General features: G+C 50.0%; 2 protein-coding genes across 2 annotated transcripts; one reads left to right on the top strand and one right to left on the bottom strand.

Annotated features, from left to right (window-relative positions):
- Nucleotides 1–5046: 5046 nt before the first annotated feature.
- On the bottom strand, nt 5047–6989 carry LOC112895103 (protein ANTAGONIST OF LIKE HETEROCHROMATIN PROTEIN 1-like). The gene has a single exon (XM_025962981.1). It carries the CDS (start codon nt 6825–6827, stop codon nt 5439–5441), a length of 1389 nt encoding a protein of 462 aa, XP_025818766.1. The 5' UTR covers nt 6828–6989; the 3' UTR covers nt 5047–5438.
- An 8116-nt stretch (nt 6990–15105) lies between these two features.
- LOC112892159 (serine/threonine-protein kinase tricorner-like) lies at nt 15106–21887 on the top strand. The gene is made up of 13 exons (XM_025959266.1): nt 15106–15576; nt 16739–16913; nt 17163–17246; nt 18143–18384; nt 18471–18714; nt 18894–18973; nt 19082–19166; nt 19425–19556; nt 19660–19773; nt 20210–20254; nt 20742–20823; nt 21024–21074; nt 21165–21887. The coding sequence occupies exons 1-13, from the start codon at nt 15374–15376 to the stop codon at nt 21251–21253; spliced, it is 1626 nt and encodes a 541-aa protein (XP_025815051.1). The 5' UTR covers nt 15106–15373; the 3' UTR covers nt 21254–21887.
- Nucleotides 21888–22388: the final 501 nt, after the last annotated feature.

Genomic DNA, 22388 nt, shown 5'->3' with positions numbered 1-22388 from the left:
CACATACCCTGCGAATACATTTTTAGGGGCGGGTGATGGTGTCACCACCCCTAAAAATGCATTTTTAGGTGCGGATGGTAGCATGGCCCACCCCCTACAAATAGTCCCATGCAATAAAGATTATAATTTTTTCATATGGTCTCAGATAAAATCAAACTTTATATCAATTGTAGAGATTGACGAGACCTACAATTTTTGTAGTTGATAACGTTTCATTTAAGGTAATTTAGTAGTCCAAAAAATTATTATAATTTGTCTGATACTTGTGACTATATAATATCTCATACAACTAAAGTCATACTTCAAAGTTTCCACAATCTTAACCTTTATACACACTGAAATATATTTGGTGTATTTTTTATCTACAGTTCACAATAATCATAATGTAGAAGTTTTACTTTTTTATTTGTTTTGCTATGTGTAAAGATTTAAATAGATTTTTAAATAAAGTAGAAAAATAATTTTAGGGGCGGGTGACACCCGCCCTACAAATAAATTGCAGAGTTAATATAAAAAATAATATACCCTATAGAGTCACAAGTGAATGTGTAATGTGGTGGAGAGGAAGGTACGCGCGAGGCTTTAGGTATGCGGTTCGAACCCTAGGTGATGCAAGTGCGTATATTTTGTTGTACTCGATAGCACAAGGGCTTGTGGCGGTGGCTGGTTGATTGCAATTTTTTTTATTTTGCTATTTTTAATTTTTTTAATTTTCTAGAAATTTATTTGTAGGGACGGTTCCCGCCCCTAGAAATCTTTTTCAGGGGCGGACGCATTACCTGCCTCTAAAAGTAGCATTTCTAGCCGTGAGTAGTAGTGGCGGGAACCGCACCCGTCTCTAAAAATATTTTTTTACCCGCCCTAAAAACTCTTTTTTATAGTGAAAAATGTTGGCACCAGTTTTGATATTTTTCTAATTTAAAATAAATTATTTATAAATTTTTAATTTAAACTTGCATATTTTTAGTTTTCATATGTGTCGGAGGATTCTCCAGCCAGGTGGCGGAGTGCACCCGCCTAATCCTAGTTTAGGATGAGTTTGGGGAAGTCAAGAAAGGTTAGATCAAAAGGCGTAAGATCACGGAAAGCACACAAGGGTTTAGAGCGGTTCAGGCCGCCGGAGCGTAAAACTCTACGTCCACTGTGTGTTCTATTGCTTGTGAGAGCCTAAGTGTCTATGGGACTTTGGAAAGCTTGAGAGAACTTGAGAAAGCTTGAGAAATTTTGTGTTCTAACGCGCGCGCTCTCCCTTTTATAGGCTCAAGGGGAGCGCGTACACTGAGCGGGGTCCCGACAGGTGGATCCGGCGACATATTATATATCGTACACATTTGAGCCTTAAATGCCACATATTCGGAAATCTTCCTCTTCAGCTTCTGTGCGTATCCTCTACCAGGGTATGGTCATGTACCGTCTCGCTGGCACAGGGTCTGCTGCCAGTGACAGACGTAGTGGGTGGCGTGCTGTCACCGTAGGGTCAGCTCCTGCTGATAGGCGAAGGGGCTACACTGACCTGCCGTGCTGTAGCCTTTTCACACTGTAGCAGGGCACGCCGTGGCCTTCCTGTAGTAGGTCATAATGACTCGTTGCTCACGCGCGCGGCGCTGTGATGTGACTATTTGTCCCTTGCCCACGCACTCAGCGTGGTGACGTGACGCGCCGCCTCGGTAACTGGCGGGCTTACCGTGATGTTAGCCATACCTGCCCGCTGTGTTAGAGGGCAGCCCATACCCTGTCCCGGGCACGCTCACCCCAACCAACCGCATTTAATGCGGTAGTTGGGTTGGCTTCTCGCAGAAGACTGGAACCCTCCGAACACGCGGCGGCGCTGGTATGCAGGCGCTCCCGCAGGGACACGTGGCGGCACCGGACCCCCTGGCAGGCCCAGGTGCTCAGGCCCCCTGGGGGTTCGGCTTCTTCACATGGGGCCGTGGACCACCCCGCGGTGGTCCGGCCTCGTGACAGCCGTTCCTGAGCACATTGTCCTTGCAGGTACGTGGAGGCACCGGACCTACCAGGGCATGGAGGGAGGTCCGGAGACCATGCACCAGCCATCAGGCCCGGATTGTACGCCCTGTTGCCCAGAAGCTTAGCGCGTGGTTACGGATAACCTCGCGCTCCTCGGGCTGGATACACTAGTAGAAGGTACCCCTGTCTGTATGTACCAACAATATGCTGACAGTTACTTTTGAAACTATTTATCCGGTTTCAACAATTTAATGGTTCTTGTTATTCGACTTTTATAGTCGAAAGTTGAAAAAACAGATTTTTAATAATATTTTGAGGATGTAAATTGGATTTTTTATTTTTTATTTTAATACAAAACTCGCAGAGTACGACCCTGGAAATTATAGTTAACTAACACCAACAACGGCGGCAAACGCTAGCTAAAGAATAGGGAAGCACTTCTTCTATAAAGTCCGTGACATCAACGTCAGAGCCCGGATCCGGTCGCACACAGAGCACGGGCGGCATGCAGCGTGCCATACCACGGGCCATACGGTCCCACCGTTCGGTGCATGCACACGCACACCTAACCTAGCCAGTGGATGCGCGCGCGCGTCACGGCTACCCCAACAAAATATTCACGGAGGCAGCGCGCTGTCCGTGCGGTGAGAGCTCTCCACCGATCTGGAGCGCACAAGCATCTGTCGCCGCCGCCGGCCGGCCGGCGCCGCAAAGTGGACGCCGGCTGTGGCCAGCTGACGAAGCGGCCGGCATGTGCGTGAACTGGACTCCAACGAGAACAGTGGACGACGACTGGCCGAACGCGCGCGGGCGCAGGCGGCGGCAAGGCCCGCGGCGGCACCAGCCGGCGGGATGACCGGTTGTGCGGGGTCACCGGCCGTGGGGACGGCGCAGCGTGGCCACCGCGGTTGGGAGCAGCCGGCCGGCGGTGATCGACCGCGGACACGGCTTCGGCCGGCACGGCTTGCGCGCGCGGTTTCCACCGCCGCCGGGCACGTTCTGGAGTCGGGGACACGGAGCAGACGCGATTCCTCCAGAGCGACGTGTGCGGCGGGGAAGCCGCAAGCAATCCGTCGCACCACAGAGAGTCTCCCAGCGGCTGGCGTGGACCTAACCACCAGCCCAAAGCCCGAACCGTCCTGCCTGGAACAGAGGTATGGCCCGTTAAGAAAGACTACCGGTCAAACGAGGCCTTGGGGGCCCTGTCCTATGAGCGAACGGCAGTAGCAGCAAACGACGAATCGGCGTGGCTACGGCCCACGGAAACGACGAGATGGGCCTTTTCCCTTCGCCTCTAGTTCGTCTTCACTCTTCAGTCTCTGCACAAACAAGCAGAGCTGTCGGTCGCACGGGCAAGGGCAGGGGCAGAGGATCAGGAACTACAGCGTATGCAGTAACAGTGGCCTCTCGATTGCTGGTGCCCGGTTGCCTGTCGATCAGTTTCAAACTTTTCAGAACATCTGCTTGCCGCTGCTACTCAAGATCTGTTTCTGAAAGCTGATCACGACCGAATGTCTGTGTCCAAACCGTTGAGCGTTGATCGGATTGCTCTGCAGACTGTACTGATGTCGGTACGGTTTCCTTAGTGGTGGCATGCTCATGCCGGATCCTACAGATCTTCTCTTTTTCCGGCGAAGTGCTGCTCTTTTTCCCTCACGGCCATACCTAAGCGTTCTGAGCTGAAGCTGACGACGTCGATCAGCAGCAGCAAAAGATCGCTTCAGTTTGTGGATGGCGATGTGCTCTCGATGGCAGTCAACCATCCAGGATCCGGTCTACGGATTTTTCACGACCACGAAGATACTTGCATCCACACGCAGCTTTCCGTGAGTACGGAACATGCGTTCCCATCTGGTCAGTCCCATGTGACCCGTGCTTGCTTGTACTAAATGGCACTGCTTTTCCTCGCTAATCTCAGTACTGGAGAGCTTTTGTCCCTGTCATGGTGTGAAAGAGTTGTGCTTTAAGAGTTGCATGTTGTTGGCACAGCCAAATAGGTCAACTCTGTCATTGAGACTTCTTCGCTGATTTACTTTTACAGGCGCTGCATTAGCTCGACACCTGAGTTTAATACTCTGTCAACTGGAGTTGTCAGCAGTGCTGGTAGCACTGTAACCAGGCGGCCCCAGACCGTCCTGCCGACATCGCTAATGTTACCAGAAATGTCTGTGCCCTGCGTTCAGAATTGTACCATCAGCAACATTGCCTGGAGGTAACATGCTGTTTCTACATCAAAAACTACTGTAATGAGGTAGTAAGCTGGCTTTCCTTTAAACAGGAGGGGTGATAAATCTGTGCGCGTTCAGAGATTCGTAGCAGTTATTATTTACTAATCTTGTTTCTGTTATTAATTATTATTCCCAGCTACAGCTAGTTTGCAGCAACTGAACATGCTAGGACGTATCCCAAAGGTTCCTGAAGTTACCAGAATTGTCTGTGCTCTGTGTTCCGACTTTGTGCCAGCAAACATTTCCTGATGGTAATAAGCTCTCTCTCCATTAAAACAAGGACGATGATTTTTCATTTAGAAGAAACAAGGAAGATAATCAATATCCTGCCTTTGCTTTTAAGGGACGGAGATGATAAACTGCGAGCATCAGAGATTAACAGCATTTACTATGCTACTCGGTCTATATTGTAGTATCAGCCTATCAGGCTGTATAACCATACCAAATTACTACCAATCAAAACGAACCCCTTCCAGGCAGTTTTCATCATTTGACCAGCTTGATCCGATTGTGCTTGCCTTCTTTTTCTACTGCGCCGAGCTGATCATTTCAAAATCACAAACACTTGTAGTGTTTTATACTGGTGTCACTGCCACCTAATACAGGAAGCTGCGCCGTCAGATTTCTTTTATGCTGCCTCGACTCGTCAGAGTTTTATATCTCTACATTAAACAAAGAACGACACGGCTGCTGTTGCCCCTCTGACCGTGGTCAATTCAAAGATCTCCTTGTGCTTTTTTCTTGTTCAGATAAACATCTCTTTTGTGCTGCCGGGGACAGCTCAAATCAAAGCCAAATAATATGAGTACACATGGAAGATCAAGAGAGAATCTGATTCCAAGGTTGGAGAGACGAAAACAAGATCTGTTTAACTCATTGATTGATTACTCAGCCTGGTGGCAAAATAGCCTCGTACAGGATTGATCATACAGGCTACAGTCTCACCAAACCTGAAGAATGATGGTATGAATCTTCGATTCTAAAAAAAAAGCAGAACAATCTCAAATCCTATCAACCAATCACCTACTGTATCTTTGAACCTATGTATGTATGATCCCCCTTGCTCTGTTCCCTCCCTTATTACAAAAGACATGAGAAAGAATTGCCCTCTGTTCTCCACCCGACAAATTTACCATGACTGAAAGCTCCTAAGATGAACAAAAAAGGCTGTGATTGTTGAGCCTTGCGGCGTCTTCCTCGCTGATCCGGCCGAGAAATGAAGCTGCTTGCTTCTCCTCTTCTTCATTTCAAGAGGAAGCCGGGGCCGGCGGCGCTGTTGCGGTGGAGGAGGTTGTGGGCGATTTCGTCGCGCGCGGTGACGGCCGCCTGCGAGCGCACGGGGTTCTCGGCGACCATGTCGTCGTCGAAGATCTGAAAGGCGTTCTCGGGGTCGACGGCGTCGCCGGCGCGCTCGCAGATGTTGTGGAGCACGCAGCAGGCGCCGAGCACCACGGGGAGGTCCTGCAGCTTCACCTCGGTGCGCTTCTGGAGGCAGCCCCAGCGGGCCTTGAGGCGCTGGAACGCGTCCCTCGCCACGGCGCGCACGCCGTCGACCCGCTCGTTGAACACGTGCTGCGCCCACGTCATGTTCTGGTGCGTGTAGGGGACCAGCAGCCAGTCCATGAGCGGGTAGCCCGCGCCGCCGACCACCCACTGGCCCTGCAGGCGCCCCGCGGCGCCGCGCTGCGCGTAGAGGGCGGAGCGGTCGAGCACGTCGGCGTCGGACATGGAGCCCGGCCAGCCGATGCAGACGTCGGTGAAGGCGCCCGCCGCGTCCACCACGCCCTGCACCGTGATGGAGTAGGACGTCTTCTGGTTGCGCTCCGTGTGGCGGCGGTTGTAGTAGGCGGCGACGTTGGCCTTGGGCGCGATGATGGGGATGTGGGTGGTGTACATGGCGCCCACCACGTTGGCGATCCCCGACGCGGCCTCGAACTGCGCGGCGACGTCCGCGGGGGCCTCCGGCCACTGCACGGCCTTGGGCATCAGCACGGCCTTGATGGCGGCGCAGACCTCGAGCACGAGCTTGTGGCAGGTGGAGATGCCCAGGCCGAAGCGCTTGGAGACGAGGCGGAGAGGCTCCCCGGTGGCGAGGCGCCAGATGCAGACGGCGACGCGCTGACGGACTGGGATGGCGGCGCGGAGCATGGTGTCCTCCTTGGCGACGGCGGCGCCCAGCTCCTCGCAGACGGCCTCGAAGGTGGCCCGCGACATCCGGAACGCGCGGCGGAACTCGTCCTCGGGGCACGCCGGGCTGCTCATCCGATCCCACCACTCGTGGTCGCGCTCCTTGACCCAGAGCCGGCGGCCGCCGCCCCTGCCCCCGGCTGCGGCGGACGAGTGCTCGTGGTCGCCGTCATTGCTGCCGCCGCTGTTCTCCCGGGAGCTGGTCGGAGACCGCTGCCGCTTGACCCCCGACGCCTCCGCCCCTTCCGGCGCCAGCTGGTACTCCGCGCTCCTCTTCCTCCGGTCCGCCATCGCCACCGGCGCCTCGAACGCCGGTGCCGGCGCCGGGAACGCCGCCGCCGCCGCCTGGTCCTCGCAGAGGTGGGTGAACCAGGACGTGAGGTCCTCGCCGGCGGGCAGGTCAAAGAAGGAGCCGAACTGCGCCTCGGTGTACGAGGTGCTCATCTAGGTGGGACCGATGGAGTCTGCAACAAGGAATCGCCGTAGGACCGACCTCTCTGGAAGTCCTGGGGTTCTGGATGGTGATCGATCGAGCTTCGCTGTGATGTCGAGGAATGGATGAGGAGTGATCTGAAGGTCTGGAGGTTGGATTGGGGAGGAGACGCGGGGGCGGAATATATAGGTACCGGGGCGGAGGACCACGCGGTATCCCGGAGGAAGGTGAGGGGGAAGGTGGCTGACCGCGCGGGCGGGCGGGCGCAACCGCGGCCTACGCGGCTGGGGAGAACGGAGAAAGCGAGTAGCGCGAGCCGAGTGGCACCTCGTGCGTGTCCGTGTGCGCCAGCCAGCGAGGCTTCCAGAGTTAAATTACACGCGCGTCCGCCCCCGTCCCTATCCGCCGAGCCAATCCGATTGGTCGGTATCGTGGTCAGTAGCAGCAGCGGGCGAGGGGGCGCGGCGCTGGGCCAGTGGTGGGGCCGGGCGCTCGCTACTCGCTTTGTTTGGGAGGCAGACGGGTGGACCGCGGCGTGGCGTGGCGTATCAGCGTGGCGCCGTCGCTTGGGTCACCCGGCGGTGTACACACGAGTGCCGTGCTCTGCTCGGCTCTGCTCTGGGCGGCGGCGGCTGTTCCGTACGGGCGGGGCTGTGCACAGTGTCCACGCTTTATAAAATTGCTGCGCTGTGGGCGGGGCTATTTGACTGTCGTACTCCGGAGTTTAAACTGAAATGGATGGATTGACCGATGGTGCTATATGCTCTTTAGCGTACACCTTTGCCTAAAGTATGGGATTATAAGCAAAAATATGGTAGAGCCCCCTAGTATACACTAACCTATACACCTGAGGATTATTTTATAGTGAGGATTTTTTCATAGTGTAATATGCTTAAGGTATCACATGTAATTCCTCTCGATTAAAATATATATAATACCATGCGCCGTGAGCTTCATGGTATATTTATTATTTTATAGCTTTACATTTGGTATGTAATTATAGGTAGAGGTGGTACAGTGTAACTGCACAAGTCTACGAAATAAATTTCACATGTCAGACCTTCTACAATAAGCCATGCTGCACAAGTGAGGTTCTCGTATGGAAAAGATAAAATAAGCTATAGAATTAATTCATAGAGTAATCGGTTTTGGATAACCAAGTAATTGAATGTACCATCGATCCGCCGTATGCGCATAATGGTTCTGTAGTTATTGTGAATGGTTGTACTATAGTGCATTAAGCGTGTAAGCTTGTTATTCAGCTTAGGTTGACGAAGAGAATTTCCGTAATCAGGCAGCCTGTGAACATATTAATACAGTAGAGTTGTAATTAGAGCAAACAATTTACCTATACACAAGCGTTAGTACATCTATAAGTTGGAATGGTACCCATTTCAACAAGTTAAATTTATTTCTAATTAAGATCATTGCTTAATTAGATTTGATTGTAACAGTAGAACATTTATAGTTTTGAACCAATATATTATATAATATACCACCTCTACGAATAAAATGAGCATGACATCTATTTACATAAATCCAACAACCCTCGAAACTTTGAAAATCTGGCATTACGTAAATTCGTACTCTGCCCAATCAGTAACTTTAAAATCCGAAAGTCACTTCGATTTTTTTTTTGGCCAAACCCTAGACGTGCTATGGAGAACAGCAAGATATTGCTTCAAAACTCAAATACTTATAGCCTCATGCAGACTGTTCCTCGTGTAAAGAAATGAAAGTCGCATAGCTAAAGTCTGGTCACTCTTGTTTCTTTTGTGGTATGTACCTCAGTTGACAGCAAACCTTGATATCATCCATGCTGGAAGATTATCAGCCGGAACTTCCAAATAGTTAAGCGTACAAATCAACCGTTAGCCAAAACCTACCAAATATGCAATATATATAAAATGTGTTCTCATGTGGGGGCACGTTCCATTTCAAATGACCCCTAAAATTTGGCGGCAGGCCTTCTCATGCCATGGCAAAACTCCACCCTGTTCATATCTGTGTGTTACACCCATGATTTATTCTCGCGCTGCTGCCCACATCCCTTCTATTTGTGCAAATCAAAATCTGGCCAGACGCAAATTAGGAATCCCATTTGATCTCCTCGCGATGCGTGAACGCACGGCTTCATCTGAACTCGAGACCAGTCGGAAATACAGGAACTCAGGAATGTAGAGCGCGAGGCACAAATGGTCTCCAAAAAACCCTTCCTTCATTACATCATATCGCCGCTCCATTACCGTTTTGATCTCGCGTTGACAGCGCAACTTTCAGAAACACGGCGGCCACTAAAAAAGTTACACATTCCTCGCCGTGCAAACAAGATAGTAGAGGCATAGGATAAATCCGCTTGCCGATGCCACCCGGAATGGCAACCCGGGAGCATATTATACGCGAGCATCCAGTCGCCACGCCGGCCTCCCCCGTCGCAAGAGCGGTGACGCGCGCCGATCCTGAGCCGTGGATGGGATTAGAGTACAAGGCGGCTAGGGTTTAATAATCGGCGCGTGCTTAACGGCGGGAGGAAAAGGCCACAGGCCACCACCGTGTCCGCGGGGCGGTCACGTCGGGCGCGAGCTTTGACGGCCGCGGGGACCAGCGGCCGGACGTGACGCCGCGCGTGACGTCACGAGGTGATGCGCCACACGCTTTCGAGGCGTGCACGCGTCGGTCTCTCCCTCCCCGCGCCCGCCCGCGCTGACGCCGCTGCCCCCGGCCCGTGCGTGACGCCGTGTCCGTCCGCTCGACGCTGCTAGTCACGGACTCGCTTCGATGCTCCGTCGCTTGCCTTCCTGTATCTTCTCAGTTTTCTAAACAGAACGGCAACGGGCTGGATGACTACTGCTTGTCGTATCGGTCGCGGCCATGGCGTTACGCTGCTGTTTCGTACGTAGCGGCGCTTGGCAGCTGGTCTCTTTTAAACGGATGGTGATAGATCGTCACCGTTGACTAACTGTACGGCATGATGCGCGGTTACCTCAACCCCCAATCATGCATGCTAATCTAGGAAAACCAATCATTGATAACTCTTTGCCTTGGATTCACTGCTTTGTTTTGTATGTTAATATAAGGAAGAGTGTTCCACTCAAATAATCGTCTGGATCTTCTTTTGTGGTGATTGTCTTTTTAACGGGCAATTGAAACGATTCAGAAAATACTAGTATGGCCTCAGCACAAGGATGGCTCCTATAAATTGGAATATTGTCAATATAAAACACACGATTTTTTTTCCCATTCAGCATTGACTATGACTACTGACCGGCTTGTCACCGTGACACCATCTGGAACTCTAGATCCATCGGCCGCCGTTCTTCTCCAGACGCATAGGAGCAAATCGACCAGCACCTGCTGCATTCCCTATCGATTCCTCATGCTCCCACGGCGGCCGGTGCAACGACGGCGACACTTCCCGTCTTGTCCGGCTGCACGTCCACCACGTACCTGTCTGTACATGTACCTAACCTGCGGCTCGAATTCACCTGCGCAAGAAGCATGCGCATCGCTAGAGTATCGAGTGCTGTTGACTGGAATGTGCTGGTCATCTCATCACCGGTCCGCTCCAAGCCGTTTTTTTGCGAATTGATTGACGGGCGCCAGCCGCCAGGCCGGTCGCTGCCTGCGCTCGCACGATCCCCGGTTCCCCAAGAGCGGCCACAGGCATGGCGAGGGTGGCCGGCGGTGGCCTGCCGCCGCCGCTCCCTGCTTGTGCGGCCGTATACGGACCACCGGCGCAGCTCGGCACGCGTGCGGTTCGGCCGTCGCGTCCGTTTCCAGGTGGCGGTCCACGCGTGCGCCGCGTACCAGTGTGTACGATCCCGTTCGGGGTCTGAACCCGAGCCGGCTGCTGCTCCCGGAGCGGCCGGGGCTGGGGGGCGGCGCACGTTGTGTTCCAGGTCTCGCCGGCCGCGGGCGGCGTGCGACGGATCGTCGGTTGCCGCGGCAGGGAGCGAGCCGGATGGAGACCAGTAAGAACACAGCGCCGCGACTGGGACGAGACGACCCGGGGAGGATCGGAGTCCCCGGTCGCGGCAGGGTCGGGGAAAACCCTGGGCCCCGGCGACGGCGACGGCGACGGCGACCGTGACCGACGTTCCGACGACGGGCCGCCCCGGCGCGCAAAGCCAGCAGGCGGGATGCTCTGGAGTTTGGACGGCGCCCGCCGATTCCTGTGGCCTTTTTCTATCGTCATTCCCTCTCGCCTTTTGGAGCTTTTTGCTTGTGACTACCGGTTAGGGAGACTGAGGGAGAGCAAGCAGCCGTGTCGGCGGCGTGGGAGCGGTGGAAACTCGCAGTACGCTATCCGAGCTTTGACTGGTCCGCGGGGGTCGCGCTCCCGCGAGAGGAGAGCAGAGCGGGCACGCATGGCTGAGGGTGGCGGAGACGGCTCGCAACTCGCGAAAGAGCCCGGGTGAGGTGAGGTTGGAGTGTTTGGCCAGGGACGGAGCCGGCGAGCTGGAACGGGTACGAGGTCGGATCATGGCGGCGGCCGCCGGCCGGCGAGCGGCACCTGCAGGGCTCCTGTCTGCAGAGCGTACGGGGCAGGGGTGCCGTTCTGAACTTTTTTTTTGAAAAATTACCGTTCTGAACTTCCACGGATCGTTTCTTCTCCAAGTTGGAGGCGGGAGGCACGGATCGCACCTTTAGTTTCCGTCGCCTTTTCTTGAATTCTTGTGTCGTTCAATGTTGGATGCCGGGGTTTACGCAGCAACGGTTTTTATTTGCGTCTTTGGAGATCTTGACTGCGGTGTTACTGTCGGAAAAAATTATTGCCTCACCGGCGTGTACCAAGTGCTGTGAAGATCTTTGTCCCGGTGTCAGTAACTCAGCACAGCGTTCGTGATTGGTCTCCCTGCCGTTCACGCGCAACGGCGCGCAAGTTACCGGACACTCGCATAATCCGAAAGAGAAGTCACGTCAGCTGTATGTTATCAGCATAGCCGACAAATGACTCGTACTCTCTCCGGTCACGAATAAGCATTGCTTAGCATATTGATAATACGGTTCTTGAAATGAAATACCACTTTGACTACTACTGTATTTTTTTCGTTGCAGTGTATTATAACATCCAGCAAAATTATACTAATACAGAACTCATTTTCCATGGTAAATCTACTCGTATAACTTTGAAATATTTAACCTCATACTTAAAAAAGAAATTTATTATCAAAATTTTAATTGATTTGCACGAAATCAAGAAAGACTCTCCCTCTCTCTCTTTTTTCACGGCAGGGAGTAGTGCAGGTGGTGTGATTTGAGCCACCTGCGTCTGCTGGGTACTGGATATTGTTGGGCGATGCCTTTTCTTTACCTTTCCGAACAGGTGAATGGGCCGTGGGCCGAAGTTCTACCTTTTCTTATTCTCCCTGATTCTCTCCTGGGCCCTCTACTATCCTAGAGAACCTTGGGCCTAAAGTCGCTCATGCACTCATTCCGATATTCCCTCGCGTATAGCACATTCGTTTTTATATAATCGAAGCCCATATGTTTATGCTTGCTTGGACTACTCTGTACTAACCACAACATGTGAACGAGCTGTGGGCAGAACTTTTACTTTTTTATTTTCCTTGGGCTCTACTGTCCTCGAGGACCTTGGGCCTAAATTTAAGCGTGCGTTTTTTTTAAATGGAAGCCCATACGTCTGAGAGGCTCTGCTAGAGAATAAACTCAGGGACGGGCCATCTTTTTTTTTTGAGTGGATGGGACGGGCCTTCTTTTGACTGTGAAAGCCTATGCACCACATGATATTTGGCATAAAATTGGGCCTGCTCAGCCTGGCCGCACCAACAAGGCAACAAGCTACAGGTGCCTTTCAAAAAAAGAAAAAGAAAAGAAAACCAGGTGAAAAATCCTCTGAAATTTCAGAACGGGAGAGAGTTCATTGGCATTGGTTCGCTTAACGCAGCGTTACGCCATAGCAATTCATTCCCCCTCCACCCTCCTCCTGTACGTGTCGGTCGCGCGCACCGCCGGCCCCGCCCCCCCTCCCCCCCCCCCCCCCCCCCCCCCCCCCCCCCCCCACACCCGAGTGACCAACAGCTAACCTTCCATCGCCGCCCCGGTTCCCCAGCACCGCACGTCACGCGGCGGAATGCGTCCGAGTCTCTGAGAGCCCGAACGTGACAGCGCAGCTCCCTCCTCTCCCGACACATCCCATCTCGGACGCAAAACCACCTGCACGGGCGCACGGCCGCATGCCGCAGCAGGACACCGCCTCGCGGCCGATCCGGACCGTCCATCTCCCGGCCCGGCCGTCACGGCTCCCACGTCGCGCCGGCCGCCTCCAGAGGTGGCAGGAAAACTACTGGAAAAAGGATGGATCGATCGGAATCCGAGAGGGAGAGAGGAGAGGGAGACTGGTTCTGACCTCTGACCTCTCTGAGACAGAGGGGGGATCTGCCATGGCAGTGGCAGCCGGGGAAGATGGGCATAGAAAACTCCCGCTTCCTCGTGCCGCCGTGGCCTGCTGGCATCTGAGCCGGGCTGGCACGCACGCACCTGCAGCAGCCTGCAGGCCGCGGCGCGGCGCAGAGCAGACGGATCCGGCTCCGCCTGTCGCAGACTCGCATCACCAGGCTGGCCGCCCCCCGGCCTGGCATTATTTTTTCACGCGGCGCGCGAGGCCCCTGCTCCGCCACGCCCCAACATGCCACGCCGCCCCGGCCTGCGGATCTCGGCGCCACCGCACGAGATATTATTCCTCGTCGCCTTCCTCGCGAGACCAGATCAGCGCGGCTGCTACGCTCTGCTGGATGGCTCCGATTGACATGGTGGCAAGGCTGCGGTTGGACACGGGCGCCCGATCGATCGATCGGTGCCGCCGCGACGCCGGCATCGTATCCGTCCAAGGCGCGCGGGTCGCTGTCCGAGAGAGCAAGAAAGAGATGGGTGAGCTCCGGTTGGCGGAGCGCGTGCGTGTGCCGACGCCAGGCGGTGCCAGTGTCAGCGTCGTGTCATACGGGTCGAGCAACGAAACACCCGGCGGCCGCAGGACCTGCTCATCGGTAGCTGCCACCAGCCAGTACCACATCGGGTGAGTACATTGCTTGGATTCAGCTCGCGGCGCTGTCGGTTTTTCTTGTTGCTCCTGTCGTTCGACGAAAAAGCAACGAGACCGCATGGAAACTCCCCCGCAGAATGCTGATTACTTCTTTCGGGTGCAGTGCAGATCCAAAGGTCTGGGGTCAGAGCCGGGTGCCTCGCCTCGATCGGGACCAGTACGCTACGTGACACACACATCGTTCATGCATCTGACGAGACGGGGCTTCGAAGCTGAAAGCGACAGAGCAAAACTAGCCTGCGGTGACCGAGACTGACCGATCCGGGGCTCCCGGCCTCCGAGCAATTTGTGCGATCCGACACGAGTCAATTCAACCCAGCGCGTGAGAGAGGCCACCGGCAGAAAGCAGCCTCGTTCAACGGCGACCGACACGACAGCGCGCCGTCGACCTGTCGCGCCGTACCTCGCCCGTACGGGGCTCGTCGGCGAACGAACTCGATCGTGGCCCGGCCGGTGGTCCTCCTCCTGCTCCAGCTGCTACCACTAGTCCCTTTGAATCCCCTGCCAGATTTAGCAAAGGGAGAAAACATAATTAGTAATTACCGAAGCATGCTCGCAGCAATTACCTTCCCTTATCTGCATGGGATATTCCGCCATTATTTGGGCGCCACGGTTAATCGAGGGTTCCACTTCCATCATACGGTAATCATAGCCGCACCCACTTCCGCTTCTGGACGTCAGTCCAGTCACGATGATAGTTCACTCCACCCTTCCACTGACCAAAAAGGAAAAAAAAACGAATCGCCATTATTTACTGCCCGATGGGCTCCCATGTGCAGTGTCGGACACGTGGGCCACCGCCCACGTGGACCTTCGCCCATGAACACCGAAAAAAAAAACTCCCCCCCCATGCTCGAGCTCAACGAGGCTTGGTTATCCTCAATGCCCAAGCGTGTTAACTCGTGCACATTGCTTGTGCACCTTTTTTTTTTGCATATATGTTATCTTCACGGAAACAAATTAAAAAGTTAAAACGGATCGGTGCCTGCCTATCCATCCGAAAACTCCAAAGCGCGCAGGCGTGCGGCTCCTGAGATCGACCGGCCTTTTTTTTTTCTACGTGGATACAGCTAAACACCACCGGACATGACAGAAGAGATTGCTCGGCGCAAGCAAAGACAAAAAAAGAAAAACTAAAAAAGAAAAGAGGAGCTCGAGCTGTAGCCTGCACTGTACCCTTGCGCACCTGTCTCCAGCGTCCGCCGTGGACCGAGCCATTCATTTTACTCCACTCTAACCCCGCCCGCCTCCTCGTGATCCCCCGATTAGTTAACGCGAGCTGGCCCTGTATATAAACGCCACCGCGCGCGCGCGCAGCGACAAGCATCGCCCGCATCGGAGAGCACGGCGCGGCCCAGAAACCGAGGGGGAAAAGGGAAGAGGGAGAGGGAGAGGGGGAGGGAGGAAAAAATACAGCCAGCCGCTGAGGGAGGAGAGAGAAGGGAGGGGGACAGCTAGAGAGACTGCCAGAGGTGTAGGGGGTGGGTGAGGGCGATGGAGAGCGAGATGGCGGACGCGCCGCCGGCGATCCCCGCCCCCGCCGCCGAGCCGCTCGCGGCGGTGGCGGAGGAAGGGGAGGGGGAGGCGGCCGAGGCGGTGGGGTCCACCCTCACCATGGAGCGCGTCGCCGCCGCGAAGAAGTTCATCGAGAACCACTACCGCTCGCAGATGAAGAACATCCAGGAGCGCAAGGAGAGGTACCGCCCCGCGATCCCGATCCCCGCCTGCCCCCCCGTCCCAGGCGCCAATTCCGGCTGCTGGCCGCGCGCGGCTGGGCTAGATCTCGCGCGCTGCCAGCTCGATTGAGGGGGTTGAGCTGGGGCGGGCGTGGCTCGAGCTAGCGCCGCTGGAACTTGGGCAGCTAAATTTGGGTGTAGATTTTCGTGCGGTTGCTTGTGGAATGCAGGGCGGTGGGTACTTATACTAGTAGTAGCTTGCTGGCCATGGTTTCAGAGCTTCTTGTGTAGCTTGATGTAGGATATTTTAGTGAAGTAGTATGGTATAGTACACCCGTCTTGGATTCTGGAATTTATCACCTCTGACTGCAACTCGAGGTCCGGGTGGCATGTTTTAGCTGTGACTGTGAGAGGTAGTTCGCGGATGGGGAAGGAGCTGATTACAGTAGTTGCTTTTGAATGCTTTGTGTCTGCTCGATGCATCAGGCAGAAATAGTTCAAATCTGCTCAGTGCATGGGCTCCTTTTTGTTTCCCTTTATTTTGTTTGATAGTGTGTAGCAGAGTTCTTTGTGTTGGTTTGAAATCACTATCAGGTTTTGTGCTGAACTAAGAATGGACTATCTGACATTCTCATGATCTTTCCATTAATAGACACTGGATGGTGATGTACTTTAAAAATGGATGCACTTGTTCTATTAATTGTGCTAGTCATCTACCTTATTAGGGGTAATCATTCATTAATGTACATCACAAGATTTCCAGTTTTGCTTACCTTTCTCTCTTTACCAAGGTGTAAAATTGATTCCGTTCTTGTTGTCGAAAAGGAAACAATGCATCAGATGCCAGTTGTATAAATACATTCTTGAACATTAAATGGATGCATATTGAAGTAAAATTATTTTCTGTGCCATACATTGGATGCCGGTTGAATATAATTATCGTGAACACACTCTTTCCATATGTTGATCTTTTATTTACGAAACACGCATTTGATTTGTGACTTATTATTTCTGGTTCTTAATTAGGTTATTGTTATTGTTTTTGGGCCTCATCCTTTGGTATTACAATTTATTCTAATCAGATCGCCTTACCCCTGAGACCATGACCTTTATTTGAAGAATGTGCATCTTTTATTCCCATTATTTTAGTATTTTTCCATTTACAGAATCTAATGCATTGCAGGCGCTTTAAATTGGAGAGGCAGCTAGCTTCTTCTCAAGTTCCCAAGGAGCAGCAGATCAATTTAATAAAAGATCTGGAGAGGAAGGAAACTGAATACATGCGACTAAAGAGGCACAAAATTTGTGTGGATGACTTTGAGCTGCTCACTATCATTGGGAGAGGCGCGTTTGGAGAGGTCTGCAAACTGACTTTCAACATATACTTTTCCACATGAGCACTTTTGCTAAATCCTAATTACACCTATGTTACTGTTGATGGTGGTGCATGTAGTTGCAGTAATTTCCTATGTCCATAAATGCTTAAAGTCTAGGGAAAGCAAGACATGCTTTATATATTTCAGATACGGGAAGTGGTTGCTATATTGCTTTTGCCTTTAATATCTCACCTCCTGACATTTCGGTGCTCTTTATAATGTATATGACAGGTTCGACTTTGCCGAGAGAAGACTTCTGGCAACATTTATGCAATGAAAAAACTCAAGAAGTCTGATATGGTTGTCAGGGGCCAAGTAAGATAGCTTCCATTTTTGGCTATTATGGTTTCTGCTTTGTAGTTTATACTGGCTCGATTGGTTGGTTTGTGTTTCATCTAATTACCTGGTTGTAAATATTATTAATGTGGATGTGCTTTGCTTTCCGTGAGTTCCTTTTCCTTTCAGTATACTTTTCCCCTATCTCGAACTACCAACAGACAGTGAAAGGATAATCAGTAAAATAAATAATTCAGTCATTTTAGGTTAGTCATCTACAAAATCCACATCCCACGGTTTCTCATATCAAAGGGATGACTATATTTTAATTGTTTGAACTTCATTTTTCTGAGATAATTGTAAGATGATGTGTCAGAGAACCAAGAAACAGAAAACACTAATGCTACAAGCCTTCTAGTGTAAATTTACTGAGCTTGATAGCACTCATTTGTATTTTACTATCCGGAAGTTTTTTTTTTGAATTATCCATTTAGTTGATATGTTTTTCATTATCTTAATACAGTGACTAGGAACTTTATTTGAGACCATAAACACTTGATTTTGTTTGGATAAACCCCACTAATGTTGCTTGGATGCCTTATTCAGACTCCTGATCTTGTCATTGATCTTGTCAATTGTCATTTTTGTTCAATTCTATTATGTATTTATGTTTGATGAAATCACCCTGCTAAAGAAAAGCTACTAGCTTGAGATCTAACCATTCAGGACAAGCTGTACGATGAAAGCTCTTTTGTATCAGAATCACTCTGATGTTTTTCAAGAGGCAATTTAAAACTTAGCTATTATAGGCCCTGCTGTCTTGTTTGTGATGAAAGTCCTTTTTACCAGAATCATGCTGATGTTTTTCAGATGACCATAAAAAAATATTTGTGGTCTATTATTGAGTTAATGGATTTCTTTATTATCTCTGTTAGGTTGAACATGTTAGAGCCGAAAGAAACTTGCTGGCTGAAGTGGCTAGTCACTGCATTGTGAAGCTTTACTATTCTTTCCAAGACGCTGAGTACCTTTACCTTATTATGGAGTACCTCCCTGGTGGTGATATTATGACCCTTCTCATGAGAGAGGATACCTTGACTGAGCATGTGGCGCGATTCTATATTGCAGAAACAATTCTTGCTATTGAATCCATCCATAAGCATAACTACATCCACAGGTTCCATATCTTTATTTGAAGGCATCTAGTGTATTGTTGTTCTGCCATTTTGCTGATTTATATATTTGGTTTCTTATCATTTGCAGAGATATTAAGCCTGACAACCTGCTTCTAGATAAGAATGGTCACATGAAGTTGTCAGATTTTGGGCTGTGCAAGCCAATTGACTGTTCTAAGCTCTCAACCTTGAATGAAGATGAACCCATGGGCGATGACAATCTAAGGGAATCAATGGATGTTGACAGTTCTCTGTCTGACACAGCAAACGGTAGAAGATGGAGAAGTCAACATGAACAACTTCAGCACTGGCAGATGAACAGGAGAAAATTGGTATATATACTGTACAGTTTACAGATCTGGCATTGCATCAATCTTTTATAATTTTTCTTTTGCTTGCATAATATCTTTATCCTTACCAGGAAAGAAAATTGATACCATTTATGTACAATGTACAACCTCAGTGTTTCTTAGTAGCTTTTTTCTTACTTCAAATTTATGTTGATGCCCAGGCATTCTCAACTGTTGGGACACCAGACTATATTGCTCCAGAGGTTCTGCTAAAGAAGGGATATGGAATGGAATGTGACTGGTATGCTTTATTGGAATAATGTTTTTTGTAATCAAATTAATGTTGAGACACTTGTATGTGTCTTGAATTTTAATAACTCATATCTATTTTACTCTGTTTTATTCTCAGGTGGTCCTTGGGAGCTATCATGTATGAGATGCTTGTTGGGTATCCACCATTTTATGCCGATGATCCAATAACTACATGCCGAAAGGTTTGTTTTTCATAAGAATGTTTGCTACAATTAACTAATAAAGACATAGTTTATTTGGCTTACTTTTACCATTTTAACTTATTAATAGTTTGGTGAATTTTCTTTGGCTTAGTTTAGCTAAGGCTTATAATCAAAATAAGCTTAGCTTATGGATATAAGTCTTATTTTAACCTTGCACATCAACCTCTTGAATCATTATAAACTTATGCTGCCTTTTCTTAGAGAGCTGCACTGATATCTGTTTTCCCATCATTCTAGATTGTGCACTGGAGAAACCATTTGAAGTTTCCTGAGGATGCAAGGTTGTCAAATGAAGCAAGAGATCTCATTTGCCGGTTATTATGTGATGTTGACCACAGGATTGGCAGTTCAGGGGCAGATCAAATAAAGGTAGCACCCCGGTCACAGAAAAGAAATAACTTAAGTACAGTTCTTGTCTTATTTACTGGTATTTTCTTGTTATGTTTACTAAAATGTTCTCCTTTGCCATCAGGCACATCCTTGGTTCCGAGGAGTTGCATGGGATAAACTTTATGAAATGGAAGCAGCATTTAAGCCTCAAGTAAATGATGAATTGGATACACAGAATTTCATGAAATTTGAGGAAGTAAGTGACCTGCTTTGCACTCAGTTTCTTACTGCTCAACAATTCTTTAGTCATCAAATTTGAGGAAATAACTTCAGTCAATCGCCAGCTATTATTTTGGTGAATAAGTTTACTCTTGTTCCTGCTCTGGATTCTTCAAACTGTAAACCTTGTTAATCTTAATCAACAAATAAGTATTGCCGTTGTTATATAGCTTATTGACAGTCTGCTGGTACTGTTAGATTGATTTTCCTGCTCTTTAATCCAACTTCTAGGAACACTAATAATTTTATTGTCCGAGATTATGTGGATATCTATGTTTTCTGTATCGAATTTGCATGACTATGGGATGGCTAAGTTTCTGCCTTCCTAGCTTTGCACTATTTTAATTTTCTTGTATGTTATTGTTAGCTTATGAATCACATTTCTCCAACTTACTCATCATTCTCTGTGGCAGTTGGAAAATCCTCCAGCTAGAACAGGCTCTGGGCCCTCAAGAAAGGTATGCATGTACATTCAGATTGAGGAACTAGTCTGAAATCAGGAAAAGAAATCACTGCAGCTCTAATTTTCGTCATCTATTTTGTTCCAGCTCGCTAGTATATCGCCAAACTGGTTTCCTGAGTTCATTTTACATCGGATTATGATTGTCTCACATCCACTATTCATGTTGGCACAAGCTGTCATAAGAAAATTAGATGGATTATGTTTTATTCTGGATTATCCATATTCTTATTACTGTAGAAGAACAAAGCAGTACTACTATACTATTACTGTTATAAGGCACGGTTTTACTCCGTTGCCTAACAAGGGTTATAACTGCTATTTACTAGTAGAACAGCTTTTGCACCACTACCTTGAAGTTAAAACTTAAAACCACCGCCCATCTTAGTAGACTTTATGTTCATCTACTAATCTTACATATACATATCTATTTTTTCCCTTGCATTCTCAATCTCTTATGTATCTTTTGGGGAACAAATTTACAGATGATGCTAAACTCCAAAGATCTGAGCTTTGTGGGGTATACATACAAAAACTTTGATGCCGTGAAAGCAATAAAAATTTCAGGTTTGTCTCCTTATGACATTGTTGCCCTACCAAGGAGTTGAGTGTGTGTTTAATTCTCCAAGCAGTCGTTTTTGGGGGAGCTTAATTGTTCCACATTTCCACTGAATTACCAGTGTATACATGCTAGGTGTCCATGGCATGTAGATGGACATTATATACTAATGTTACTTCTGAAAGACTGAAACTAAAAATGCATGCAGATCTGCAAAGGAATTCATCTCTAACAAGGCCCTCCATTGGTTCGATATTCGGTAACATACTTTTTTGCCAGTTCCATGTAACCTTTTGTTGTGATCACTCCACCACCTACTCTTGTCTTATTCGGATATTACCAATCTCAGGTCCACCAGGCATGGATTCTCCTATGGAAGCAAACGGAAGGGACACACATATGCACACAGTTTCATCTGGTGATCCAATGATTCCCTAACCTGCAGTTCTATTTGGCCTCTGCAAAGTTCTGAACTAAATCAGCACACGAACGCCTGGATGATGTGGCTCCATCTGGACAACCTGCTCGTTTTTAGCCAGGTTTCTGCTTTGTTAATCGTGGGCAAGCGTTTTGTAGAAATCCAACAAAATTTCTAGTTGTAAAATAGAATGGCAAGGACTTTAACAAAGGTCTCGTGTACCAAGGGCTCGTCGGACATGGGGGCAGGTTTTTGGAGAAATTGCACCTTGCGGCTGGCTGCCCAGGTTGGCAGAGCAAATTGCGGCCTTCTCTTGTGGCAGTTCCCGGTCCGCTGACATTTGATCACGGAAAGGAAATAAGATGGTGTTCTTGCGGCAAGGATTCTCATGGCTGAGCTATTGTTGTTGGTGGTGGTGGTGTTTGATATGTATCAGGAATTTTTCCCATTTCTGAAGTAGGAATTCTCGTAGCAGAGCTGTTGTAGCTATTTATATAAGAAAAAAACATCTTTTTACAGCTATCTTTGGTTCTTGATCCGTGATCCTCCTTCAGGAGCCCTGAACTCTGTGCGGTCTATCATTCACCTGCTATTCCTCATTGATGTATGGAAACCTGTGATTCAAGTTATGAATTCTATGCTGCATATTTCTACTCCGACTACATTAGATTTGTACCAGTGCATCCTATCGCCGAGATGCCATCACAGATTTGTGGTGTTATCGATTGATTCAGCCATATATCTAGATCGGCAGACGAGAAGGAACTGGAGCCTGGAGATAATAGGCAGGCAGCCATGGCGGGGCTGATCTGGCGGACGCACCAATGACGAGCTAGGTCCTCCTAGACTTCCGTGCCTACTTGGACGACCGCCGCAACCCCACCACCGCAACCTGCATGACCAGGGACAAGAAGGAGATCAGGTGCCCGCGGCACCCGCCGCGCGTCTCTTCCTTCCGCGTTCCCTGCCGCGGCGTGGAACCCAGCGGCTTCACCATGCATGGAGCCCAAGGCCATCGGCCCATCGCACCGACGCCAGCGTCGTCGTCCTCCGACGAGCAGGTTGGCCTGCTCAGCCGCGGCGCCTAGTAGGACCTCCACACCCAGAGTAGGATCTCTCTCTGAGCATCTGATCATGACACCAGGTAATTATACT

This window comes from Panicum hallii, chromosome 5 (assembly GCF_002211085.1).
Source record: "Panicum hallii strain FIL2 chromosome 5, PHallii_v3.1, whole genome shotgun sequence".
NCBI classification, from domain to species: domain Eukaryota; kingdom Viridiplantae; phylum Streptophyta; class Magnoliopsida; order Poales; family Poaceae; genus Panicum; species Panicum hallii.
This window is presented reverse-complemented; position numbering and strand designations above follow the sequence as displayed.